Genomic DNA, 27,918 nt, shown 5'->3' with positions numbered 1-27,918 from the left:
TCAGAGTCAAGTAGTTGACTCAGTACAATTGTTAAAAGTAATCTCAAATTTGACTTTGAGGTTCCCAGCGGCCAAAGCAAAAAAGAAAACACGACTCGTTACAAGATTCCTAACAGTTAGTTTGGGGCCTTGGTACAAAACAGACCTGGTGCAAATCTTGACTCTACTACTTGACAGACTCACGACCCTGAGCAGGTTGCTTAACGTTTCTGAACTTGAGGTTCATCACCTGTAACGGGGAAAAGTAGTGCCAACCTTGGGGGTTCCTAGTTACATCGGGAATAATGCGTGTCAAGGTGCCTTCTAGCTCTAGGAGGGTGCTGCTTGGGTCCTCAGCCGCCCTTAGTCCTCACTAAGCTGAAAGTTTTCAGCCACAAAAGGGAGTTGACATCTGTCCCCTCTGTCAGTCCCTACCCTGCTCAAGCATGCAGCATATAAGGGGTAGAGCCAGATCCCAACCCAGGGCTCCCTAACTCCTACCCAGGCTCCCTGATAACCCTATCTGGTGCTGTGTGTTCCTGTCACCGGAGTGGCCTCCAATGCTGTCAGGGAGAAAATGCTTTGGAACACATGGGCTTTCAGGAACCCTCAAATAATTCCCAGGAAAACCCCAGCCTCACTTTTAGGGCTGCCCTGTGAGGCAGAGGCCCCCTTCTCTCCTCCGTAGACACAGCAGATTAAATGTCAAGGCCCAGAAATCTCTAGGGGGGAGTCAAAGGCGGCAGCCAAAGCCCCTTCACGGGCTCAGAACACCGGAGACAGCTTCCTTTGCCTTCACAGCCAAGGTCAGTAAGAAACACTGACCCTCCCCAGTCCAGGTCCTCTCTTATTTGAAGTACTGTTGCCAAATGTAATAAAGCCCACAACAAAAACCTGTCCCTGCCTCCCATCAGCAACAGAACAAATTCCACTTGTCTCAGAATTTTCTTTTCTCTATTAATTTATATATGACTCTGTTCCAAATGTGATTGGAGACGGTTCTTGGCTTGGCATTCAAGGTTCTTTACAAGCTGACCCCATCCTCCTTCTTGGGTCTCCAGTGTGGATGCAGTTTGTGGCCTGGTCGCACAGAGTAAAAGCCATCACTTCTGGAGCTACCCCTAGAGTGTCATGCATTTGGCCAACAGCATGTACTGACCAGCCCTGAAACCCCGATCTGCCACAGACTAAGCTGCTGTGTGACCTAGGGTGAGTCCCTTCACCTCAGTTTTCCTCGTCGGTAAAATGGGCACATTCTGAGTACATACCTTGCCCTGTGGGGAAGATGAAAGAATGTGCACATGGCATGCCGGGCACACTTGATGCTCAGTCAGTGATGATGGTTAGATGACCTGAATTTGAGACCCGGCCTTTCACTTAACTGCTTACATGACAAGTGACTCGTCTGGGTTCTAGTTCGACTATCTGTGAAGCGAGGAAAATAACTCTATCATCACCTAACCCCCACACAAAGGCCTGAAAACAGAAGGGACTTAGTGAATGTTTGGAGGCTGCAGCCAGCATCATCTCCCCCAGAAAACAATCTTGCTTGCCTTTTAACTTTCCCAAACCAGTCCTCTGTAACTTTCCTTTTTCTCAGACTAATGAGCAAGAGGAGTCTGAACACTTTTCGCATGGTTAGGCTGTGATATCATGAAAGACACAGTCTTGTAAAACCCACACCCAGGGCCAAGGGAAACGCAGCCCCCTGAAGAGACTGTTGAGTGCAGCCCGCCGTCGATTGGGTGGGGGAGGCTGGATGTGTCCACCACTATGAGTCAGGCCTTGCTTGGCTGGCTATCATCATTCCCCTTTATTTTAGGGGTGAGTTAGAGCTTAAACAAAACATCACCTGACAATGCCTGACAGAAATGCCTTCTGCACAAAATGCATTTCCTTACACTCTTGGGTATGCAGCTGAATTTTCTAACATGGCACCTGGGCGTTCAAATATACAGATATTCAGGAGCTGGCATGGGAACAGAATGAGGAGAGCAGGGTCGGGGGTGGTGCAGGGATCAGCAGTAAATACTCTTTAAAGGTGTTGGGATGGATTGGGTGCCCGATAGTCTATGGCCTTCCCAGGCAGAGCTGCCTCCAAACCGGGAGAATAAAGGGTATAGACAAAGCCCTTCTGGAAGATCAGCTGTGTCCTGTTCCCCAGTGTGGTCCCGAGCCACTCTCTAAACCTCTCTGGGCATATTTCTCCTCTGGTGAAACAGGGAGTTGGACTGGTGAACTTCTTCCTAGCTCACGGCAGATGAGGGGCAGGCTTGAAGGTCTTGTCCTGTGGGCTGTCTGGGTCTGAGGCTCAGGGAAGCCACCAGCAGCTCCAGGAGAGATGGCCCACCTGTGCACCAATAATTCTGAAGCCAGGAAAAGCCTGGTCCACAGACCCCCTTCTCCTTCCCTCCCAGCTTTTACCCTCTAGCACTTGCCTGCAACCATAAGGTCACGTGCCTCCCCTGGACCCAACTGCTCCGATCTCAGCCTCCCCCCGGTGTCCCACCCCCACCACCCCCCCACCCCCGCTGCTGGGCCATTCCACTAAATGATCAGGTCAGGAGTGACGAGGAAGAGGGAATCTGTGTCATCCTGGCACCACCCCAGCCTCGGGTCTAGGGTCTTGCTCATGGCAGTCCTGGAGGTATCCCTGAGTGCATACAGGTTGTGGGTTCAAAGGTCCAGAGAGAAACGACAACATGGACCGCAGGCCCAAAGGCTCTGGGAAGGGCTGAGGAGAGGTCCCATGGCCTGTGGTATGTGGCCAAAGCCAGCCGTTCTGGGTGGAGAGGGAGCCTCAGGGCCTGGCCCAGCTGCCCACCCTGGTAGAGTCGGGGCTGGCAGACAGCTGTCTGCAGCCTTCTCAGCTGCTGCTGCGGAAACAGATGACGGCACTGAGGCGGAATAAGAGAAAATAAAAATGAGTACAGAGGGAGGGGGAGCTTGGAACAGGGGCTGGTATTTTTCCTCGGGGTGTGGTTTCTGCTCAGTGGCTGGGTGACCATGGAGGTTTGGAATGTGGTTGGACAGAACGGTGAGGAGGGGTGGCAGGGGCGGGGGGGGGGTGGCTAGAGGCAAGGAGCAGGAACATTAGCCAAGGGGCCTGAAGCCCAGGGCCACCAACAGTTCGGCCAGAACGGGCGCCTGGGGTGGTACACGGAGCGGAGCCTCCAACCAACACTAGTGCATGGGTCCCAGAGGCCTCTGGTTTAGAGCGGCCCCAGGAAGGGAGACAGAGTTGAGAGAGCAAGAGAAACTATAGGAGTAGGGAGAGGCCTGGAGGTGTAGGGGAGTGTGGTCAGGTCTCCTCATCTGTAAAGCATGGCCTGCCTGATCCAAAGTGAGGCTATTTAGGCAAGGGAACGGTCTCTCTGAGCCTCAGTGTCCTCATCTGTTAAATGGGCTGAATCATCTCTACCTCCAAGGGTGTGCCAGTGGGAGGACTGAGTGGGATTGAGTGCACACGAAGCTCTTGGCAGGGTGCTCTGTGAGTGGAAGGGATTACTAACCCACTGGGGCCAAGGGAGCTTTGACCTGGCTGTGCCACATGCCCAGCACCTGCCCCGGGACCTGGCCCCCCCAAAATATTTGCTGATGGAGCCCCTTGCAGGAGTTGCTGTGGGGAGCCCCCATGCCCACTGCCCCTCCTCTCCTGTGAGCACAGGTCCATGTTCAGACCACGAAGTGGAGGGTGTAGGTGAGCTGGTGGCCATTGTCCCAGGCATACAGCACCCGCTCCTTGGGGTTATAGTCGATCTGGGTGGTGTAGGCGTGCTTGTTGAGGAAGGGCAGCTGCGGGCGCGCGTCGGTGCCCGTGTGCGTGTCGAAGGCGTAGGCCACCTGGCCCTCCTGCTGGTCGTATGTGTCCACGGCGTACAGGATGCCGCACACCAGGAAGCAGTTCCCGTAGGAGTTCCGCCGCAGCCGCGTCTTCCACGTGGTCTCGCGGTGCATGGAGAGGTCGCCGGGGTCCAGGCGGCTCAGCACGATCACCTCGGGCTGGGCCTCGTCGCGATCATCCACCGCGGGGTAGATGACCCACAGGCCGCTCTCGTCCACGGCGAAGTCGATGTCCGAGTGGCCGCGCCACTTCCAGGGCGTGGTGTCCTCGTACACCACGTCTGGCAGCAGCGCCCAGGAGGCCACGAAGCGCTGCCTCAGGTCGTACTTGATGATGTTCTTGGTGAAGGCGCGGTTGTAGTAGAAGGCGCCCTGGTACACCACGTGGCCCGTGCCGATCCAGTTGTAGGGCAGCTTGTACATGTTACTCCAGCGGCCTGTGTGTGGAGGGCTGAGGGTCACACCTGAGCCTCCCGGACAGCCTCCCCGCTCACCCCAGGACTGGCGAGGCCACCCAGGGCTCTTGAGTGGCCCTGCAAGCAAGGGACACTGAGTGTGCTATGGGCCTGGAGCTGGGCCAACCATCCCACCCCACCGCGCCCACCGAGGAGGTACTGTTATCATCCCCGTTTGCCAAGGAGGAAACAGGGGCAGAGGGTTCAAGGTCGCACAGTTATGGAATGGGGCAGCCAGGATTTAGACAGCCTCTATGCTTTGTCTCAGCGTCTTTGCCCATGCTGTTCTTTTCGTCTGGACTTCCATTCCCCATCCTGTCTGCCTGAGGAAGGTCTCCTCCTTATCTTTCAGAGCCCTTAGCCAACGTTACCTCCTCCAGGAAGCCTCCCACGACGACCCCGGGATTGAGTGAGGGCCTCTCCTCTGACCTACCATAATCCTTGCCTTGGCACTTTTCATTGGCTTCCTCCACACCAGCCTGTGAGCTACCTGAGGCAGGGATCAGGCCAATTTTGACCTGGCAGAGGAAGGACTTTGGCTGTTCCAGGCTCTGTGACTCCACAGCTATCAGGATAAACCCAAACTTTGATGTGGATCACGAGGGCCACCTCAGCCTACTCTCTCATTCTGCTTCCCCCACCTCTCCTCTATGCCACCCTGCCTCTCATCGCCAGGCCTTGGCCCACACAGGGCCTTTGCTGCGTGGAATACCTGTCCCTTTCACTTTTGCATGGCTATCCCTGCTCTTCCTCCAGAGCTCAGCTCAGCATTGCCTCCTCCTCTGGGAAGTTTGATTTCCACTGTCCCTTGAGCTCTCCCACAAACACTACACTGAAATTATTTCTTTTAAGTGTTTGCCTCTCACATCAGACTGTGCATTTCTGGAGGGTGGGTCCTGTCTAAGTGTCTCCTCCCCCATCACGCACCAGATCTGATAACCAAAATTCTGCCTTTCCCTGCCCAGACTTGCAACTCTTCTAAGCTCGGCTCACCTGCAAAACAGAGTGACAACCCCCACCTCATAGAATTTTGAAGATACCATGAGCTGACGCACACAGGATGATTAGCACATAATAAGTGCTCAAGAAGAGGAAACTCTAAGTATTGTTCCTCTTGACAGTAAGGTACACTTAGGAGGGCAGGACCACATCCCTCTTGTTTGTTGCTGTGTTCCAGCTCCTGGCTGGGTGCCAGCGCATAGGGGGTGCCCTCAGACGCCCCTCCTTGGGGTGGCCGATCATTTGGAGCTGGGCCAGGCTGGGGAAGTCTGGACCACAGGAAACCACAGGCAAAAGAGGGCTCAGTCTCCATAGGAGGCCCTCCCCAGGCCACCCGCACCCTGCCCCCCTTCCCATCTCCGGGCTCCCCAACCTTGCTTGAAGTTTTCCAGGTTGCGGAACTCTGCCAGGCTGTTCCCGTAGTAGTAGTTGGTGACATAGATCCTGTCATCTTTCGCGGCGGGGTCCTTCATCCAGGCTCCCTCATGGCGCCCGTAGCTGTGGTGCCTCACGGGGGGGTCCACAGCCCGGAGGGTGCCCTCACAGCTTATCTCTCTGCCTATGGGGAGTGAGGGGTACAGCGTCTGATACTCAGACCCACAGGCCCCGAGCCGAGCTGGGGCAGCAGCCCAGGGAGCGTTATCTGGGCCATACTTAAATCCCTCCTGATCTTTTTGTTCGCAGCCCTTTTCCCCCTTTCCTCCTAATCAAAGCAATGTCTGATCAACAGAGAAAACACAGAACATTCAGTAAAGGAGAATGAGGAAAATAAAAATGATTCAGAATGTCATTATCCAAAGAAAATTTTAAACATGTTGTATTTCCTTCTGTTTCTTTTTTAACTTTGCATGTCCAGTCATGCAGACATACGGTAAAAAACCGTGGTTCTTCTGAAGATTCAGTTTTATGTATCCTGTTTTTTCCCTCCACTGGGCGATTTCTCACATCATTAAATGGCTTTTTAATGATGTGATTTCAAGGTTCTACCAGGCCACCAGACAGCTGTGCCCCAGTCCCCTTGGTGTGAGACCTTCAGATTATTTCCAGTTTTCTGATGTTGGAAATAGGCTGGGAGGGAACCAGTTAAGCTGCAGCTGTTGTCCACATTGCCGATGGACCCTTCAGGAAAGATTCCTGGAAGTGGAATGCACTCAGGCCAAAGTAGGCAATGGGTTTAACAATACCTTGTTATCACAGGTAGCCAAGAGGCCCTCCAGAAAGATGGGCTCAATGATTTAATAGGAAACACTTCTACCGAAAGACACAAGCCAAATCTACAAAAAAGCTACATAAAAAAAAGATATGAAAATCATTGCTGGATTTGATGATGGGATCCTAGGTGATATGTTAAGAAGGATTTGTTGAAAATACTACCTGTTTCACTGTAAATGTCCATCAAACTTTCTATAAAGGATCAGATAGGTAACATTTTAGGCTTTCCAGACCACATACTTCTGTATTCTTTTTTTTTTTTGCAACCCTTTAAAAATGTAAAAAAACCATTCTTAGCTGGAGGGCCATACAAAAACAGGCTGCAGGCTGGATTTGGCCCATGGGCTTTACCCTGCTGACCCCTGCGAGGCTTACTCACCTGGGTTGGGGACGTCTGGGCGTGAAGGTGGCTCGGTGGGCAGGGGACGGGTGGTGGGAGTCGGGGTGGAGGTGACGGAGGGGTCCGAGCCGGGGGTGCCGGAGGCCAAGTCCGCTCCCTCTGAGGCCCTGGGCCCAGCCTCGTCTTGTTCTGCTGAGTTGGGCTCTGGTGATCTGCCCTCGGCCCTGGGCGGCTGCTGTTCCAGCCAGGAAGTGCCCTTGAGGGCGTTGTCTGCGGGGAGAAGACCCTGTGCTCTATCCTGAGCTGCTGCCCAGTGTCTTCCCCAGGCCCACCTGGCTCCCAGCTCTGGGGCCATGGCGGAGAGAAGCGGGGAGGCCCTGAGGAGATAAAGGCGGAGGGGGAGGTGGGGAGGCTTTGCGGTCAGCAGACCAGCTCCGAGCACCCCAGCTGAGTGAGCTCAGCCAAGTCGCCTGCCTTGGTGGACCTCAGCTTCCCCTTCTATGAAACGAGAATCACAAGGCTCACCACGTGCGGCTGCTGTGTTGATCAGAGGAAAACGTATACAAATCATTTGCACAGGGCCTGGCAAGTACGAGGTGCCAAATATGAGACCCCTTCCCTCCTAAGTGTCAAACGCTTTGTACCAATTCTTTCATGTCCTCGATTCAACCCCAGGAGGCAGAAACCCTTGCTCCCAAATTGCAGACTTTTTCCTTATCCTTTCCCCTGGAACCCAGACTGTTCCTCTCACCCAGTATTTGCCACTTCAAGCAGGGAGGGGCAGGTGCAGCCAGCCTCCCATCACCTCTGGACTCCAGGTCTCTGTCTCTGTCTCTGTCCCCCCACTCATCTCCTATCTCTCGTTTCGTGGCTTTCTCGGAAACCATCCTCCCTTTTTCCCACCCCTGCTGGTAAGGCATTTGCTGACAGGATGACTTTTTCTGCTCCCGTGGGACCTGTGTGGGGCCATGTCTGGGTCATCCCTGACCCACACACTTCTCTGGGCTGGGATGGATGGGGCCTGCAGAGGGAAAGCAGGAAGATTCAGTGCCACATAGCAGAGGACAGAGCTGTGAAGGGGTCTAAGGCAGGCTTTGCAGCCCGCTGACCTGGGTTCCAGTCCCACCACTCACTGTGAAACCTGGAGCCAGTCTCTTCACCTCTCTGAACTTGTTTCCTCACCTGGATCAAGTGCAACAGCATGTGTGAAAGCACACAGAAAACCGAGAAGCCAGGGACAAAGGAAAAGTGATGGTGTGGCCCCCAGGGGACGAGGCCCCTTGACTCTAGGACAATTACCCGACTTCTTCCTTTTCTCTCCCTGCCAGGCTTGCTCTCTGCATAGGGTTTAGCCAGGCCCCATTGTGGGGCAGCCCCTGGAGTCTCTCGGGAATGGGGCACACCCTCTTTCAGGGGAATCTGGCCTTGGCAGCCTGCCAGGGCAAGAGGCTTGTTCCCACGGGCCTCGCTGGCAGAGCCAGATGCTTGCAGCTGTTCTTGGGCAGTGCCCAGCCAGGGGTCAGAGGCTCTGTACTGTGGCCAGGCTGAGCTGGCAGGACTCAGAGCCAGTCAGCAGCTAGCACCAGGGGCTTGGGGAAGAGGCCCCTGAGCCTTGAGAGACCACAAATTTAGGGGGCTCTTGAAGGAGACTGGTCCCTCACATTTCTACCTTCCGGTCCCTTGGACGTGTGGGCAGAGGTCCTCACAGAAGGAGGTGGTCAACAGGACCCGGGAAGGGGGAGCAGGCTTGGGATGCCCCTCAGGCATTTGGGGAGGGTTTCAGAGGAAGAATCAGGAGCCACATCAGTGAGGATGGCCCAGAAATTTGGGTACTCTTGGAACTTTGGTCTCTTGTGTTTTTGGTTAATTACTTGGTTGCCCTTCACTGTGATCCCCCGTGGATCGAAGGAAAAATATAGGAGTCTGTGGGCTCTTCTTTGGGGAAATAAGAAGTGGGGGGTGCTGGAGAGGCCATCCATTCCAAAGCCACTTGGGAAACAAGAGGTGCCCAGAAGGCTCCATGTCATTTCCCAGAATGCTGGCTACAGGTCTGGGGACTCCTACCCCACCTCTGGCTGTTGCCTGGCCACGGGTACGTTTTTTCCCACTGGACTGTGAAGTCCACGTTAGGCAGAATCTCTGGGAGATACAGCAAGTACATGGTGGACCTTCAGCAACTTTTTGAATGAAGAAGGAAAAGTCCAGTGAGATGGGGTATCATCTCATTGTGTGGATGAACAAAGGGCACCAACAGGTAACCAGCGGAGGTGACATCTGGGCAGTTTGTAGAGAAGACACTGGATCTGTGTAGGTGATCTTTGGGGTGCCATCTATCAGCAAGCCCCCAGTCCCCAAGGGTCCAACCCTCCTCCAACTCACCAGCCACAGCTTCGGCCACCTCCTTCCTGCCCGCCTTGTAGTAGGTGATGCCTCGGATCACAGCCTGCTGCTGGGCCAGGGTTCGGGGCTTGGCTGTGGGCTGGGGAAATCTGCCCTTGCCGCCCTCCTTCCTCAGCTTCTCCACCTTCAGCAGCTTCTCCTTAGGAGGTTTTGGGAGGCCCCTGTCTACAAAGCTCTTCTGCGTGTTGCTGTATTTGTTGTTGTCTTTGCCTTTCCCTCCAGCTGTGTCCTGAGGGAGAAGTGAAATCTCGGACTTAGGGGAGGTAGAAGAGGTGTTGTGGGAGGTCACGGAGGCTCAGCTTATGGGGACTGGAAGCGGTCATGCCACTCCAGGACCTACGCCTCAGGTGCTCGTGAAGTCACAGCTTTCCCCCAGAATGGCGAAGTCCATGACTGGGGTGTGCCTTGGTTTCCCCACTCAGCAATAGCTCCCAAGCCCAGCCTCATAGGTTAGATTCCTGTCTCATTTCCAACCACCTGCATCCTCGCCCCCAGGGGGTAGATTATAATGATCAACTCCCTAGGGAGGTAACTGGTCACCAGGTCAGCTTCCTATCCCTGTCTCTCTCTCACTCATGGGTCTTTGTTAGTGGGCAGGGGAGAGGTTCTCAGGCTCCGAGGCAAGATGACCAATGTCATCTCAGTGTGCCGGGAACTGTCCCAGTTTTAGCACTGTAAGTCCTGCATCCTGGGAAACCCTTCAGTCTCAGGCAAACTTGGATGGGTTGGTCATCAAGGGCATTGCCCTTTGTGCATGCAGTTTCCAACGTTTTGTAAATTTTATTTTCACTTCCCTTTAAATGCCTCTGATGCTGGCTTGGCACAAGATCACAGGCCCTGTGACATCACCTATTGTTAGGCAGAATCTCCAGGAGATACAGCAAGTACAGTATCTAGACCTTCCGTGTCGTGGCCAAAACAGCACTCATTCGCACCTGTGGACTTGACATGGGAATGAGCAGGAAGCCTGCCCTGGGCTAAGGCACCAGGCTTCCTCCACGTTTTATCAGCAACTAGGCGGTCCCGGCTGCAGACACAGATGGCCCCATCATCACAATGTCAGCACAGGAGGCCAAGAGGCGGAGAGGAAGAGCATGGGCTCGCCAGTCACACAGATGCGCGTTCAAGTCCTGGCGCAGCCGCCCTCTCTCCATGTGACCTCGCTCTGCGTTTCCTCATCTGCCAAATGGTCAATGATGCTCCCTCCTCATGGGTGGTTATGAGAATAACTGAGATCCTGTCTGTGAGGAAGTCAGGTTTAGACTTTAGAAGTCAGGTTTAGAGGATGTCAGGATTCCACAACGTCGGCTCCTTTCTTCCCTACTCCAAAACACAAGGCCGCTGTGCAGAATGGAGCGGTTGTGCCCTACACATGGGTGACAGGCCAAAGGGGCATGAGGGCACTGAAATTGAGCCTGTACTTCCATTTGCCAAGCCACACACCCTAGTGTATATCTATCATAGGAGGGAGCCTCTGTACAATTTGCCCACCCACAAGGGGCTCCTTTTTATTTGCCCAGAAGGAGAGCCTTTTTGGCAATTTGTCTGCTTAGAGGAGGGCCTTTTCTTTTCTTTCTTTCTTTCTTTCTTTCTTTCTTTCTTTCTTTCTTTCTCTTCTTTCTTTCTTTTTTTCTTTCTTTCATTTTATTTTTAAATTTATTTATTTTGAGAAAGAGAGAGAGGGTGCAGGAGGGGCAGAGAGACCACAAGAGAGAAAGAGAATCCCAAGCAGGCTCTGCACTGTCAGTACAAAGCCCGATGTGGGGCTTAAACCCATGAACTGTGAGATCATGACCTGAGCTGAAACCAAGAGTCGGACGCTCAACCAGCTGAGCCACCCAGACACCCCAAGAAGGGCCTTTTTCTTTTTCTTTTTTTTTTTTTTTTTAATTTTTTTTCAACGTTTTTTATTTATTTTGGGACAGAGAGAGACAGAGCATGAACGGGGGAGGGGCAGAGAGAGAGGGAGACACAGAATCGGAAACAGGCTCCAGGCTCCGAGCCATCAGCCCAGAGCCTGACGCGGGGCTCGAACTCACGGACCGCGAGATCGTGACCTGGCTGAAGTCGGACGCTTAACCGACTGCGCCACCCAGGCGCCCCAAGAAGGGCCTTTTTCAAATGCACATAAAGGTGTGTTATATGTCTTGGATGGCTCTGTCTGTTGTCTCTGCTCACTTTCTGCTGAGCTTGAGTATGGAACGCCTGGGTACTTGCTGTAGGAATTCTCCACTCCAGACTGGGTTGATGAAGTGGTGTTAGTCTGCAGGGTTCCCCGAGGCATTGCCCATCTTCCCCCGAGCAGGCCTGACCCAGCCAGGGGTCCAGCCACAGCAAGGGAGGCTAAAAGTGGTTTTGCTGCAGCCCATCCCCAGGACCAGGCAGGGAGGGTCCTCTCTACAGCCTTGTCCCCACTCGTTTGGAAACGGAAATGCCTTGGATGCCGCCAAACACCTGTCTCAGCAAACACACCCCTCGGCTGGATCCCCACATCTGCTCCCAGCTTACCTCTGTCAACCGTGCTCGCTGTATGCCAGCAACCCCTGCCCCCAACCCTGCCGTGGACTCTCTAGCTGTGCTAACCCTCAGCCCTCTCCTATGATCTCAAACCCCCATCCAGCTGGTTCCTGGGACTGAGGTTCTTGGCACACTGTGTTCCCAAGTCCACCCACCTTCTGGCCCCATCACCAGAGCCATGGCCTCACCTGAGCCTTGCTAGCAGGGCCGGGGGCTGGGGCAGCATCTGGGACCGTGGCGGCGTCCTTCTGCAGCAGCTGGAGGCCCAGGCTGGAGAGCTCCTTCTTGATGCCCATCATGATGGCCGAGTGATTCTCATAGCGCTTCAGCTGCTCACTGAGATGGCGCATGCCCTCCTTCACCACCTCGTTCTCCCGGCTCAGGTTCACCTTGACGCTCTGTGGGGCAGGACCTTAATCAAGGTCTTTCTAGCCTCCTCTGAGAGCCACTCCCCACCCCCCGCCTCCCTGGAAGGGACACCCCAGCTTCACTGCCCGTCTCCTGAGCAGGGCCCAAGGGTACAGACAGTGGCACCAGCAGGCCTGGGTGGATAAAGCATGCTGCCCAGAGGCCATGTGATCATTCATGTCTTATTTAAAAAGTGAATGAGTGATGTTTTTCCTTTGGGCAGAGGGAGCCAGTTCCTCCCAAGTGAGGCTGTTTTCTCCACTTCCACTCAGAGTTAGCAATAAGGGGTTTTTTTTGTTTGCTTTTTTTTTTTTTTTTTTTTTTTTTAGTTATCGCCTAGTGAACAGAAGCAAAGCGCAGATAATGCGAAACAGAAGACAATTAAAAAATCATTTCTTTGTGGCTACGGAAACCATTTCTGATTTGTTCCAGCCACAGCAGATACACTCTCCAGATCGCCTGGCTCCTAGTTCCACGAAGCGAGTTAACATTTCCTAAGATTACGGGAGGAAAGGCCAAAGAAGGATAACCATGGAGCTGGCATCAGGAGAGCCTGGCATGTACGAGGGGCACAGAAAACACCGGCGCACGGTAGCAGTCCAACAACCATTACCTGACTCCCATGCCGGCAAGGGCCTGGCACACGGTAGATACACACCAAACACTTTTTGGATAATTGAAGCCACTGTGACCCCAGCTTTGGGGAGACCAAGGGGTTAATCTCTCACCCGGGGGCACAGGATGCCCAGGTGCCCCCTCCCTCTGGAAAGGAAGCTGGGAAAGGAAGCCCCCACACCCGCTCCTGGCAGCTGCATGGCCCCAGGCTCCCGGCAGCCCAGCAGGGGCCGGATGCAGGAAACAGGCGGAGGCCGGGCTGTGCCAGCAGAGATGTGTGCCAGTAAACCTTGAACCTGCAGCGTGGACGCCCCAGGATTGTCCAGCTCTGTCGCTGTCCTCAGGGGGCAGTCCTGGCCACCTGCCTAGCCCAGCCCTCCAGCACATTTGCACTTGACCAGAAGATGCGTCTGCTGCAAGTGGGTACTGGGACCGCCATGCTGTCCTAATAAGCCCTACCCTGGTGGGCTTGGCCAGTCCTGTACTTTTATGTGGCATTTTATGCGACAAGTAGCCCTGGACTTGTGTAATGTATGAGTCTTGGTCTTGGTGAACTGAGGGCAACTGCAAGTTCCAACCAGCCCTACTCCACATCCCTTTCATGTAGTCAGCCAGTGCCTCAGTTTCTCCACCCAGCCTTCCAGCTTCCTGTAGGCCCACGAGCCCAGTCAGACTGCTTTTCCGAAGTCTGGACCCAGAGGCCTACAGCTCCCTCTCCCAGCTGCCTGCTGGAGTCCAGTTTTCAACAGCCACCAGGGTCAAGGCAGAATTGCCCAGGCCCCTTCAGACACTACCCTTGGCGTCCAGTGTTGACCCAGCCTGGCTCCTGGGTAGAGCTCTGCCCTTACCTCTTCCAGCGTGTTCATCTGGGAGGCCACCTTGTGGACATAGGCGTGCACTTTCATCAGGTCCATGCTGTACAAGGTGCCCTCCAGGAGATCCACCATGGACTGTAGCTGCCCAGGAAAGGGTGAGAGGGTTAGGGTAAGGGCAGAACACAGGATCAGGCACATATGGTGCAAGAGGAGCTCTACCACTTGGAATGGCCTCATGGGGCCTCAGCACCCATTGGACCCAGCTTGCTAATAATAATGAGAAAAGCAGTGGATTCCATTCTTGAACTCTTATCACAAGGCAGGTACGGTGTTAGGGGCTTTAACGAGCTGTTTCACTTAGTCCTCAGGACAACCCCACGGGGTGTGTGGACACTGGAGATCAATGTACATGCCCTGGGATCCCTCTTACCTATTTCTTGTGCCCATACCTGGCTTCCACGTGCCTCCTTTTTAACAGCCTGCATCTGTGACCCTCTTCAAAGAGCTTCTGTGTCCCCAAAGTGCCTGGGAGCGTATGTCCTCCCGGGGCAGTCCTTAGGCAATGCCTGGCAGGTATGGGCATTGAAAAGCCCAGCTCCCTAGCCCCAGTGGGGGACAACTGGGCTGTCATTCACACTCCAGCATCCCCTGGGGCTGAAGCTGATGCTTGGCCTGAGACCACACCCTACTGGGCTTCCTTCTCTTCCCTCCTCCACCTCTACTACTTTGGTACCAGCTTCTCCTGGGCTTTTCAGAATAAATCACCAGCACACGAATCACTTGCCTCAGAGTCTGCACCTTGGGACCCAAAGACAAGGTCTGGACAACTTTTCCTTCCTTCCTTCCTTCCTTCCTTCCTTCCTTCCTTCCTTCCTTCCTTCCTTTTCATAATCTCTGTGCCCAACATGGGGCTCAAACTCATGACCTGAGGTCAAGAGTCCCATGCCCTACGGACCGAACCAGTTGGGCACTCTGACAAAGTCTGGAAAACTTTTATTTTCATCTTACAGAGTAGGACATTGAAGCTTAGGTGAAGTGACTTGTCCAAAGCCACCCAGTTGTTAAATGGTGGGGCCGGCAGCAGATCCCAGATTGATATACACCAAAACCTCTCTCCTATCATGCTTTACCATTCCTTCTTGTGTTCAGATGGGGAAACGGAGGCCAAGAGAAGGGAGGAGCTTGCACAACAAACAGGCCAGTGGCAGATTCTGTGTCACCTGTGTCCAACGCAGGGCTCCTCTCTGCAGATGTCCCTCCCCTTCCTATCTCCATCACGCGTCATCAGGATATGACCTTTCCAGATGGCCAAGATGCCAGTGAGTGTCAGGGAAACCAGGGCACAAGGGGCTGGCTGGAAATCAGCTTCCCCTGGCTTCTTGAGGAGGGCTGTTTCTTCAGCCCACCCTCTCACATGGCCCTACGCTGAGTCCTGCAGCATTTCTCAGGGTCTGAGCAAGCCAGCGCTCCTGTCTGACCCTGGCCAGCTGTTTCCAAAACAGTTTTACTCCCACTCTCCCAGGGGTGTTCAAGTTGTTTTAAGCCAGAGATCTTTTCTTTGAGTAGGCATTGATCTCTAAAATGGAAAAAGGGAGTGGAGAAGTCTTACGGAAGCAAGGGTTGGGCCTTGAGTCTTGTCTGCTCCCCTGTAACCTAGCTCAGACCCTGAAGCGTTGCTCGGTACCCCTTGGGCTCAGGGGAGCACAGTCTGAGAACCATGCACATAGACTCGTGTGTGCTTTGGCGTCCTTCTCTGTGAAATGGGGCAATAGGGCTGTGGTCAGGAGCAGTAGTGTCTGGACAGGGCTCTGCAGAGTGGGCATGCTGCTTAGGGCTTCATGAATACCAGCAATAGTGATACTATTCCAGGATACTAAAGGGGATCCTCCCAGCTTCAGTCTACTGCCTTCATGGTGACCCAAACTAGCTTTCCAAAACACAGCTTTGACCTTGGGTCTCTCTGCTGCTAGATAGCTTGTCATGGCTCCCCAGTGCTCATGTATGACTTTTTACTTCTTAAGCCTGGCATTCGAGCCCTCTATGCTCTGCCCATGTAACCTCAATGGCCTCAGCAAATGTTTCCTGTGGGCCAGGAACTAAGAACAGTGATGAGTAAGATAGACACAAGCCTTCATGGTCCTTCACAGGCTGTCAAAGAACAGAGTGTAACAGAGAGGTGCCCAGATCATTAATGTGAGGACGCTGACCTTGTCTAGGAGCAGATGTGGATTAGTAAAGTATGCCGGGAGGGAGTTTTGTTTGAGCTGAGCTCCGCAGGAGGAGCCCAAATTAGGCAAAGAAGGCAGGAGAAGGGCAATCCAGGCCAAGGGAACAGTTTGTATAAAGAGCGGGAGGGAAGAAGAAACACGGTGTGTTTGGGCCATGCTACCGAAGTGTGGTCTGCAGACCAGCACTGGCCCAAGCTATTTGTCGCTCATCTATGATAAGGTAATGACAAAAAAGTGGGAGTAGACTTTTACAAACTTTCAGATCCCTTTGACAAAGAAATTTTTAATCTGTTGACTCTACTAGTAAAACACTGGATTTGTATTTTGCATGTCTGTTTTCTGTTTCATTTTTCGAATAATTCATTTTTATGGCATTTTCCAAAAGTATTGGTTCTTGTTTTTATTTTTTTATTTAAAAAAATTTTAAAGGCTGCCTTTTTTGAAAAAAAAAAAAAAACACTTAAGTTTATTTATTTATTTTGAGAGACTCAGAAAGCATGAGTGGGGAGGGGCAAAGAGAGAGAGAATCCCAAGGAGGCTCTGCACTGATGCGGGGCTCAAACTCATGAACCCTGAGATCATGACCTGAGCCAAAATCAAGAGTCGGATGCTTAACTGACTGAGCCACCCAGGCACCCTGGTTCTTATTTTTTAAAAATTTGTCTTGGGGCACCTGGGTGGCTCAGTCAGTCAAGCATCCGACTTCAGCTCAGGTCATGATCTCACAGTCCGTGAGTTCAAGCCCCGTGTCAGGTTCTGTGCTGACAGCTCAGAGCCTGGAGCCTGCTTTGGATTCTGTGTCTCCCTCTCTCTCTGCCCCTCCCCTGCTCATGCTCTGTCTCTCTCTGTCTCAAAAATAAATAAAAACATTAAAAAAATTAAAAAAGAAAAGAAAACTGGTAATAAATAACAAGAGCCATAAATCTGTTCATGCTTTCGGCACAGTAATGCATCTTCTGGGTATATAACTTTAAAAAAAAATTGTCTTTCACCACAGATAGTTTGAGAAACCCTATGCTAGAGGAATTGACAGGTGGCTAGTGGGGCTGGAGCAGAGACAGTGCAGAGAGCCATCCTGGGCCACATCCACTCCACCTGCTCTCACCCATAATACCCTCATTTCTTCTCTGCCTGAGGGACTCCTACCAAGCCCTCAAAGCCCAGCTCTAATGTTACCTCCTCTTCTGGGTTCCCACAGTCCTGGGACATCCGGTGGCCCAGAACCAATGACACTGACATTGTTGGAGTCAGGAGCTGTGTCCCCATAGGACTGGGGATTCCTCAAGGGTGGGCCCATGTCTAGTTCATGTCCAGAAGGAAAGGGAGTGAAGAGGTAAAAGGTATGCACCTGTCACTAACCTCCCCAAGAAAGGGAATCTAAAAATCCTCTCCCTCCTACTCAGAGTCATGCAACAAAGACCAAATCACAGCCGAAGTTCTTAGCTTGAAAGGGCTGGGGTAGAGACAGGGGAGGATATAACATGGGTGTGCCCTGCTTCCCCTCCTCCATGGGCTTCCCTTAACCTCCTCTCCTGGGGGGCTTCCCATAGACAGGCTTCTGCTGAAGGACAAGTTGCCGAGCCTAATGGGAGAGGCCTCAGCCCTGTCTCATACTGCCTCTGCACCTCTCTCTTGGGGTTTTCTGGGTACCTCTCAGGTACCTGCCCCTGCACCTACAGTGTGAATGAGACACAGTATTTTCTCCTCTCCTCCTCCTACAATACCACCTACTGGATCAATCTCACCGCTACCCTACTCTGGTCCTACAAGACTGAATGAAAACCATAATGGCTGCTGTGTACTGAAAAGACCTAAGGGACAATGGGCTCCTGGCTGAGAGCAAGTCACAATCCCTCTCTGGGCCTCAGATTCCTCCACAAGTAAAGCTAGGACCATAAGTTTGCTCTCCAAAGGGCTGTGGCAAGGATTAAATTAGCCAGAATGTATGAAAAGGTTTTGTGTATCCTCATGTAAAGTATGCTTACAATTTAGTTAATGAGAAGTGGGCTTGAACAGAAGTTGGGGTTTGTCCCTATGGCCTCAGTGCCTCAAGTCTGTAGAACCCTAGTGAAGCCTCAGGGAGACAGTGCATTCCGGGGACTGACAAGTTGTTAAGAGGTAACTTGTCCTCAAATTCAATCCTATCCCAGCTTTGAGAGTTTTGGTATCCATTTAGTTGTTACAAAAATAAAACTAAAGTTAAATTTAAAGAAAATATTTTTAGCCAAATGTGGGAGACCATTTTTCACGGGTCTCTTGCTTTTTTCTGCATGTCTTGCATGCAGCGGTGCTGCCTGTCTTTGTTCCAGGACATCTTATTGTATGGTGAGCAATCTTGGAACATAGAGTGTTTCCCTCCAGAGTCGGGAAGGTGTGCTCAGTGCCCATTATAAAAGTTTTGGATTTTTTAAGCTTGGGGCTCCACTCTTGAGAAATACCCCACTGTGTGTGCAGGTGTTATCTGGTCTTCACTGTATCACCCCATGGGAACTGGAGCTGGAAGAATCAGTTCAAGAAAATGTAGATACTCTGGCTGCTGTGAGTAATAAAGTCCTTAGTCTCTGACCCAGGAGGCTTGTGTCTTCTGCCAGCATCCATGAAATGGGCAGGCTGACTTGTTATCTTAGAAGTATGGTAACATCTCAGTCAATTTCACAGTTCTTGATACCAAAAAAGGCAACATAGATACTCATATGTTTGGAAGAAATTGTAAAAGAAAAAGATACTCTCAAAAGACAGCAAGTTTATCTGGTCCATTACAGAAAGGAAAACAGGAGAGTAACGTTGTTTAGAACACATGCTTTGGATACAGCAGGAAGTCGTTCAAATCCCAGCCCCACCAAGCACAGAGCTGGGTGTGTTATGAATGCCACAAAGGTGCCTGGCTGGCTGTGGGGACTGTGATCTAGCCTGCACATGCCTATTCAAGCCATGTGTCCTGGTGGTAGGCCCTGGCATGGGGCGGTGTCCCTGGAGGTGGGGCTTCTTTGTGATCTGCCTATGGAGGTGGCTGGAGGGAGGTAAGCATAAAATTTATATAAAAGTATGGTTTAGACCTCGAAGCTACCTGCCATTATGTGAGAGCTTGGGCCACACATAACTTGTGTCACCTAACTTCCCAAACCTCAGTATAAAACGAGGACAGTGATTCCATATTTCCCAGAATGGTTCAAGAATTTAGAGGAAAAAAAATGTGTAAAATGAGCTTAGCACAACATCTGGTATGCAGGTGGTGCCTGAATATGGGAAGTGGTATCATTACATTAAAAACAATAAAATGCCACAAAACTTAAAATTTAAAATACTATATTCTAAGGTGCTTACAGATGAACTGGTTTGGGTAAAATATAGGACACCGAACTAGGTGATAAAGTATATATCTGTTTGCTTATTTTCTGTCTCCCTTACTCAAGGCACGATGAGTTCCCCCCTTTATCCCCAGAACAGTGCCGCCTGGCCGGTGGTAGGTGCTCTGTAAATATCTGTTGCATAAAGGAGCCTGCATTGTGCACACCTGCTAGAACACAGGGTAAACTGTGTAAATGCCGCCTCCATCACTTACTGGCAAATAGTATTGGGCAAGAAGTGGCTTTCCCTTCAGGGAACCTCGGTTTCCTCCCCTGTGAAATGGGGTAACAAGAGCAGCCACCCAGAGCGTGTGGACTTTTCACTGAAAGGACAGCCCACGCTAGATACTCACCCAGGAGGCGTTCCCTGCCCCCCCGCCCCAGAAAGTCTACCTTGAGGAGCTCCGGTGCCTGCTTCTTGAGCTTCTCCATCTTCCACTCGTTCTCGCAGGGGTTGAGTGAGGAGGGTGGCGCCGTGCAAGAGCAGCGGCAGTCGGTCCCTGAGCTCACGGTCTCCACAGTGTAGAAGTCCTCCACCCGTGCCCGCCCGCTGCGCACCCGGCTGCACGCGTCCTTGCTCAGCGGCCGCATGATGCACTTGCAGCGGCAGTCAGAGCCCTCTGAGGTCATTCGCACCTGGTCCATGTCACCAAACACCTGCAAGAGGGGCTCCGGTGAGCCGTAGGCCAGTGCTGGGGGGGAGAAGGAGGAGGGAGGAGGAGCCAGGAGGAGGCACTTGGGACAGGTAGCACAATCCAGTGCCCTTGGCCTTTGGGGTGCCTGGCTGGCTCACGCAGTTGAGCCCGTGATTCTTGATCTCGGGGTTGTGAGTTCAAGCCCCACACTAGTTGTAGAGATTACTCTAAAAAAAAATTTTTTTTAACTCTTAAAAAAAACAAAACAAAACATGGAATTACCACAGGACCCAATAATTCTGCTTCTAGATAGAATTATTATCTAAAGATGACTTCCCCAAAGAACAGAAGACAGGTATTCAAACAAAGACTTGTGCATAAATGTTCACAGCTGCATGATTCACAATACTTACGAGGTGGAACCAATCAAAATGTCCATCCGCTGATGGGTAAACAAAAGTGGTGCGTCTATACGGTGGAATATTACTGAGTCAAAAAACGAATGAAGTATGGATGCATGCTACAACTTGGATGAACCTTGCCAACATGCTGCTAAGTGATAGAAGCCAGACGCAAAAGGCCACATATTGTATGACTCCATTTATTAATATCCAGGCTAGGCAGATCCACAGACACAAAGCAGATTAGTGGTTGCCAGGACTTGGGAGAGGGGAAATGGGGAAAGACTGCTCAATAGGCACGGAGTTTCCTTTTGGAGTAATTGAAAATGTTCTGGAACTAAGTAGTGGTGATGGTTGCACAACATTGTGCATATACTAAATGCCACTGAATCGTACACTTTAAAATGGTAAATATCATGTGTATTTTATCACAACAGTAAAAGATATGAAGAACTTTTATCGGGCACTTACTACACCCCAGTTTTCATGTGCATCACATCCTTCAATAATATCTGTGTATGGGGGGGGGCTAGTTACCTCCAAAGTCCTTACCATGGTCTTCAAGGCCTACTTGAACTGACAGCCTCTTCTCAGCCCTTCCTCTTGTCACCCTTTCCTTCCTTTGGGTTACTCCATTCCAGCCTTCGCAGATGTGATACCCTCATCCTGAAACCCTTATTCCCCTGATACTCCCTTGGCTTATTCCCTCATGTTACTTACACATCACCTCCTCGGAGAAGCCTTCCAGACTAACCCACCTCCCCTTACTCTGTCCCCTTATCTAGTGGCTTTGTTTTTCTTTATTATACCTATTACCATCTGAAGTATTATATTTGTGTTTGCTTGTTTTTTTCTTACTCTACTGAAGGAACCATTAGAGAAAGGGACTTTGTTCAGTTCTCTCCTATACCACAGAATAGTGCCTGCATGGCCTATAGTAGATGCTCTGTAAATATCTGTTGGATAAATAAGCCTGCATTTTGCAGAAATGCTAGAGCACAGGGCTAAGACCGTGGTGTCTGCAACCTGGGTTAGTAGCTGTGAGATGGTGAGCAGCTCAGCCTTTCTGGCCACTCCCTATTTGGCTCAGCCAGCCTACTCTGGGCTCCAGGCTCTTGGAACACAGCTCCCCAAGGCTCAACCAACAAACACCCCAGGCCTCGTGGCTACTTAGCTCTCACTGAAGTAACCGGGACTCAGTTTATGGCTCCCTTGGGCTTCCTGCCAACTCCAGTGCCCTTGAATGTCGCAGGGCCCTTGGAGGAAGGGCCAAAGGCACCCCATATCTGTTCTGAGCTGTCAGACACCTGTTTGGGCCTCTGGCCTCTGTTGGACCCTGGGTGACAGCTGGAGGTGCAGAAGAAATAGGTTGAGATACATTCTTGAGCTTTCCTGCTATATGAGAAGCTGGCAGAGTAGGCTCTGAGAACACAGAGGAAGACACCCATGAAGACTGCTCAGAGGAGGGCACCCTTGGGGGGCATCTTTAAGGAGGAGAAGGGCATTCGAGGGACAGCAAATCAGATATGTAAAGATGAGAAATGGCCTGGCACTTGGGGATCTGAGGGAGAATCATTTTGGCTGGTACTTGCAGGAACCCGGGGATGGCAGAGACCAGCTTGTGGAGGGCCCTGAAAGCTGGTTGAGGATCTTGGTTTCTTCCTGAAAACACTGGGGAGTCACGGAAAGATTTTAAGCAGGGGAGAGCCAGGTTCAGATCTGCATTATGAAAAGTTGTATTATTATTATTATTATTATTATTATTATCGGGCTGCCTTGTGGAGAGATGGTGGATGAACCATCCTGGGTCACAGACCTCGGAGGTGACATTTACTAAGAACTCACTAAGTGCTGGGGAAGCGTGGGGGCAGTGGTTAGGCAACAACCATGGGCCACCTACAGCTGTGTGTTCTTGGGTAGATTACTTAATCTCTCTGTGCCTCAGTTTCCTCATCTGTAAAATGAGGGTACTACTAGTGTCTGCCCAACAAAGGACTGAGAGATGGAATGCCAGGATTATGCTCAGTCCAGTGCCAGGAGCCCACAGTACAGTCTGTTTACTGTAGCTGTTGTTATTACTACCAATAATCCTGAAAGGGGGTCGTTTTCCTGCTTGTTTCTGTCCTACAGATGCCCTGGAGCCATCAAATGACTTGTTCAAGGGGATTAGAGCCCAGTGTGGGTAGACTTCCAGTCCCCTGGGGGACAAGGAGGGTGGGGAAGGAGGAAGCTACCAGTAGCTTTGTCCTGGGCCCTCTGTGGGCAGAGTGTAGCCTGGGCACTTTGGGGCAATTCTCCCCTGCCTGTGAATGCTGACAGCCAGGCTAGGGGTCCTGCACATTCCTTAAATCTCGGCCAGTGCCTTAAGCCTGCCTTCCGTTCGAGACTCCTGGGCCCCCTTCCCAGATCTGCTGGGACCTCCAGCCACCCCCAGCCACTTTCCAGTGGGTGGATATGGATGTGCTCTGTGTGGCCAGGCCAGAGAGGCTTCCTCCTGGGGACCCACTCATAATCTCAACGTCCACCCCCACCAGCCTCCACATCAGATTGCAATATTCCTTGTCTCCTCAGATGAGGTGCTACATCCTGAGGGGGGCGGCCAAAGCCCTGATACCGGCCAGGAGTCGGAAGAAGGCCTCTGCTCCCAGCCCCAGCTGCCAGGAACCTAGGCAAGGCCCTCCCTTCGGTGATTACTGGGGCCGGCGGTGCTTGATTGGAGGCAGCAAGGCACCATGGTGAGGAGCCAAGCCCAGACTCAAATCCCAGCTCCTCCATTTCCCTGCATGGCCTTGACCCCTCTAAGTCTCTGCATCCTCCTCCATAAAACGGGGAGGATAATAATCTCTGCCTCGTAAGCTTGACCTGAGGCTGAAATGAGTCAAAATGCATGCAAAGCGCCTGGCACCAAGCCTGGCACAGAGTAACTGCTCTTTAAGGGGTGCGTGCTATTCAAGTAGCCGCCAACAACCCTCCCTCATGTTTGCACGTCATTTTCTACCTCTCTTTGCTCTCATCACAGCCCCCTCTTACAGAGGAGAAATCTGAGCATCAGAGAAGACTAGAGGCTTGTCCAGGGTCACTAAGAACAGCCTGACTCTAAAACTTTGGTTTACTTGCTGTTCCTCCCATGACCACCCATAGTCAACAGGCAAGGGCTTCTCCAACAACAATTGAGCTGGGACAGAAAAGGGGGCCCTGGGTTGGGTCACAGGGGATGGTATAGGACCTGGCCCACCCTGCCCTTGGCACGAGGGCTGGAGCTGTTGTGAAGCAGCAAAGTCCCTGCATCACATCGCATCTCTTTCTACGGCCTCACTCAGCACACACCTGCTGCCAGAGACCCCAGAAGTGTGTGGGTGGCTCAGGCTGAAAAACATCCCTAGGTATTTGGGGGTGCCTGGGTGTCTCAGTCGGTTAAGCGTTCAACTCTTGATTTCAGCTCAGGTTGTGATCTCACAGTTCATGGGATCAAGCCCTGCATTTGGGCCCTGCACTGACAGTGCAGAGCCTGCTTGGGATTCTCTCTCTCCTTCTCTTTTTGCCCTTCTCTCGCTCTCCTTCTCTGTCTCACTCTCAATCCCTGCCCCTCCCTTTTCCTTTCTCTCAAAATAAAACAAACAAACCAAAAAACATCCCTAGGTATTTGTAAGGAAATCCTCCAATGAGATGGTGAGAAGGCGTACTTGAGATTTTTCTGAAGAAAGATGGATAAATCTGGCCACAGTGGGAAGAGGAGGGTTTACACTTCTAGAATGTTATAGAAATGAACAGATTCACATTGTGTTACCTTGAGGTGGAGTCTTCCTTCTTTTCACATGACCACCCCAGACTCACTGGGAGCCAGTCTCCATGTCCCCCTCAAAGCCCTCCCCTAGGGCCCAGTGCCAGCTGGACACTCCCTAGATGGCATAGGACCCCCAAACTTAAGCCATCCAAAACTGAACCCAGCATCTTTTCTCAACTGATGTCCAACTACCCTCCCACCCAACCCAGATATCTGAGCCTCCTTTTTACACTGGACAAGCCATCAGTCATGTTCTTCCAATTCTTTATCCTAATTATCTCCCATCTCTATCCCTGGTTCTCCATTCCATGATGATAGCCCAAGTTCAGACCACATTAACTGCTACCTAGGAACACAGCAGCCTCCTCTCTGCCAGCATAATCTTCCAGAAGCTCCCCTTTGATGATCTTTACTCTCTTGCTCCACAAACCTTCATGGCTCCCTATATCTCCATGAGTTTTCAACTGGAAGGATGTGCCTTGGAATGACCTGGAGTACACTTGGAAAATGCAGGTGCCCTGGCCTGAGTCCACACTTCTTAACTCAGACTCTGAGGCTCCCCAGGCCATCTGGATGCCCACTGAAGGCTGAGAATCCTGTAACCCCAGGATTCTCCAAACTCCTCAACCTGACTCTTTTGACCCTCAGTGTTCCAACCTGTCAAATAGAGGTTGGCAGCAGGGTTGTGTAAGATTCTGAATTGAAGTGCTGGGCGTGGGGCTTGGCACACAGGATGTTTCTCAGTACTTTCTTCTGGGTGTCCCAGCCAACAGGAATGTTGGGGCAAGAATTTCCCTGTGGAGAGACCCTGTGGGGCCTGACCTGGCCCCACACTCTTTGTGTACAGGAGGAGGACTTCATCATTTGTATCCCTTGTCTGCCCTGAGGCTGTTTTCAATTACACCCACAGGCAGAAACTCCCCGAGCAGAGGCGCAATAGCACCGAAGCCCCCGGAGACCAGCCTGGCCTAGAACATCTGATCCAGCCTGCACCACCACAGCCTGCCTGTGTCACCACAGCCTGCCTGTGCCAGCCCCTCCTGCTCTCCTGGCCCAGTCCCTACAAGCCTTGGCCTACCCTCCGTCCTTGGGCCCCTGGTCAGCAGCAGGGATGACCAAAGACCCCCATCCCCTTGTCACCGCCTGGATGCATGGCAGTGAGGCACGCTTCACAAATGGGGCAACTGAAGTAGCAAAGGGGAAATCCTCAGCCACATTGCAAGGGCATACAGCAGAACCAAGTGCCATGCCTGGCTTTCATGTGGTTACCTGTCTGTCCCTCCAAGCTGGGCAGCCCCTCAGAAATGCCAGGGAATCTGTGAAGCCCTTCTCCCACTCCCGTGCTGGACAAAGCACCTCCTTAGATGAAAATTCCAAGTCCTGTTTAGGAGAGACCTTGCTATAAACACTTGCTATAAATTAAAACACCCTGAGTAAGGAGCTCCCTGAGACCACAGAGTTCTGTGGTGAGTACTGGGGTTGAGCTGCCCCTGCACCCCTGAGAGTGGGGGGCAGGAGTGGGGGGGCTGGACTCCCCCAGGAGCAGGAAGCCTAAGGTGGGGGGCAATTTAACCCTTTAGGGCCCTAGATAGGCTTCAAGTCCCAGGCTGGCCCTCGAAGGGCTCCCCCCTCTCCAAAATAGGACAGGCTTGGAGAGGAAGGATGGTTATGGGGGAGGGAAAGGGTGATAATGAAAACAGCTCTCTCTGTAGGGCCAGCAGGAGACCGGCTGTGCTGAGGAATGCAGAGTAAATTCACCCATCACTTGATTTTTATTTTTCCCAGCTGGCTGAAGTGGTGTGGGGTGGGAGGTGTCTGAGGAGGGCTGTGCTGCATCCTGCAGGCTCTAGGGTGCACCTCCCTACCCACCAGCCTCAGCTTGCCCTGGAACAGCTACACACACACACACACACACACACACACACACACACACACACACACACACACACAACCTAGCAAGTGTTTGGCTGACTCACTACATAAACAACATGTTGGGTTTTCTTTGTCTTTGCTTTGTTTTGAATGTTAGCCCTCCCCCACAAGCTCTACAGTCCTCTGCATGGCTCAGAGGATGCCCTGGACCAAATATTCCTCCCAGCCAGAGATGGGAGGGGCAAAGCATTGATCAGGTTATGTGGAGTTTTTTTTTTTTTTTTTTTTGCTTACTGTTCCCCTACCTGAGCCAGGTCAGGGAATGCGAGAGATCCTAAAGGAAGTTGGACAGAGATTGTTTGTCAGATGGGGAAACTGAAGCCCAGAGTCAGGCAGTGACTTGCCCAAGGTCACACGATCAAAGAACAACAAAGGGCCAGAACCTAGGTCTTTGGGTTCACAAGCTGGCCCCTTCTCTATACACCCGAGTTTCCCATCTGTAAAATAGGAATGATATGCATTCCCTTCTTATCTTTGGAGTGCATGGTCAGGACTGCAGCTCCCTTGTTTTCGTACCCTGAGCTGAACCTTCAGGGTGAGGGTCTGCTAGTGCCCAGTGCTCATAAACTTAACCTGTGGCTAGTGGCTTTTGCCTTTTACCTTGCTTGTGGGCAGTGCAGCCTCACCTTCTACCCAGGAAAGAGGCTGGAGAGACACCAAAGAAGTCACTCCTTTGCTCTCCTGCTGTATGAGTAAGGGCCCTACTTCCTTCCCACCCCTCATTCATTCCCAGTCCCCTTCTCCTTCCTGGGTCATTTCCAGAACACCCTCAAGGGGTCCCTGCTCTCACTGATTCTGAGTGCTTGCTCTCTCAACATTCTGGATCTCACCTCCTTTTGGGTTCCCCTGATAAGATTTCTTAATCACGGTATGATTTATTGGGCACCTACTAGGTACCAGGTGTGGTGCTAAACATTTTACAGGCATGACCTCACTAAAGAACACCAACTGCAGGAAGTGGGGACTATTATTATTTCCATATTTACAAGCGAGGAAACGGAGGCTCAGGGAGGTAAAGGCCCAATGTCACCCAGATGAGAGATGGAGTGGGATTTGAACTCAGGTCTGTTTGACACCAGGGCAGATCCTTTCAGCCACAACAGAGAACAAAAGCTCAGGTCCCTTAGGGAAACACGGTGTCCTCCAGAAGGCGCATTAGATCCCTAGCAGGACTACCAGAGGCCAGGCAAGTGGCCAGCCCACTAGGTTTATTGGGTAGGGACTCTGGATGCCCAGCATGGCCTGAAAGCCTTGACTCCGGCTCTGTTGCAAATCCTGGAGTCCCTGGGTAGTTAGTAGTTACCCAGGGGTCTACCCCACCTGGTTAGCCTGTCGCGGAAACTTTCAGCCAGATTTCCAGACTGCCCCTGCCCAGCGCTCCTAGGAATCCCCTTCCTGGGCTGGGGACTGCATCTCTTGTCTGAGCCCCCTCTAAACTCCCAGGGTCCCCTCTCCCTGGCCCTGGGTTTCAGTGCTGACCTTCTCCCCGCATTGGACTGGGTCCCGGAGCCCCTTCCTCAGGCCCCAGGTCCCAAGTACTCCTACCATCTTCAGCGCTTCTTCCCCCACGCGCTCCTCTCCCTGGGTCCTGGCCCCAGCGGCTTCCTTGCTGAGCCGGCCGGGTCTCCCACTCCTGGTCCTCCGCTCCTGGCCCGGACACCCTCCTCGGTCGGCACCCTAGCCACAGCGCCCCCTCGCGCCCGGCTCCCCGCGGAGCTGAGCCCCGATCAGAGGGCCGCGCCGTACCTTACTGTCAGCGCGCACCCGGCCGGCGCGCAGCAGCAGCAGCAACAGCAGCAGCAGCGGCGGCAGCAGGAGCAGGGGCAGTGGCCGGGACCGGGTTAGGAGGGCGGCCGCGGCCATGGCGGGATGGGCACGGTGGGCACGGACGGCCGAGTGCGGACGCTGGGAAGCGCGGGCCGCACTGTGAGCTCTGTGCAGCCGCCAGCGAAGCCCGCGCGGCGCGCCCCCCGCCCCACGCCCCCTCCCGCGCTGCCGGGGGCGGAGC

The 27,918-nt window shown here is 52.4% G+C and overlaps 1 protein-coding gene across 1 annotated transcript; it reads right to left on the bottom strand.

Annotated features, from left to right (window-relative positions):
* Positions 1 to 87: 87 nt before the first annotated feature.
* On the bottom strand, positions 88 to 27,773 carry OLFML2A (olfactomedin like 2A). The gene is made up of 8 exons (XM_047069342.1): positions 27,657 to 27,773; positions 19,552 to 19,815; positions 13,617 to 13,724; positions 11,934 to 12,143; positions 9,208 to 9,457; positions 6,868 to 7,098; positions 5,650 to 5,835; positions 88 to 4,259 (listed from the first exon to the last, which is right to left on the bottom strand). Exons 1-8 carry the CDS (start codon positions 27,771 to 27,773, stop codon positions 3,655 to 3,657), a joined length of 1,971 nt encoding a protein of 656 aa, XP_046925298.1. The 3' UTR covers positions 88 to 3,654.
* Positions 27,774 to 27,918: the final 145 nt, after the last annotated feature.

This window comes from Lynx rufus, unplaced genomic scaffold, assembly GCF_022079265.1.
Source record: "Lynx rufus isolate CCGP_SWC_20201006 ecotype Redwood Valley unplaced genomic scaffold, mLynRuf1.p SCAF_10, whole genome shotgun sequence".
NCBI lineage: Eukaryota > Metazoa > Chordata > Mammalia > Carnivora > Felidae > Lynx > Lynx rufus.
Note: the sequence above shows the minus strand (reverse complement) of the source record. Positions and strands in the feature narration are given on the sequence as shown.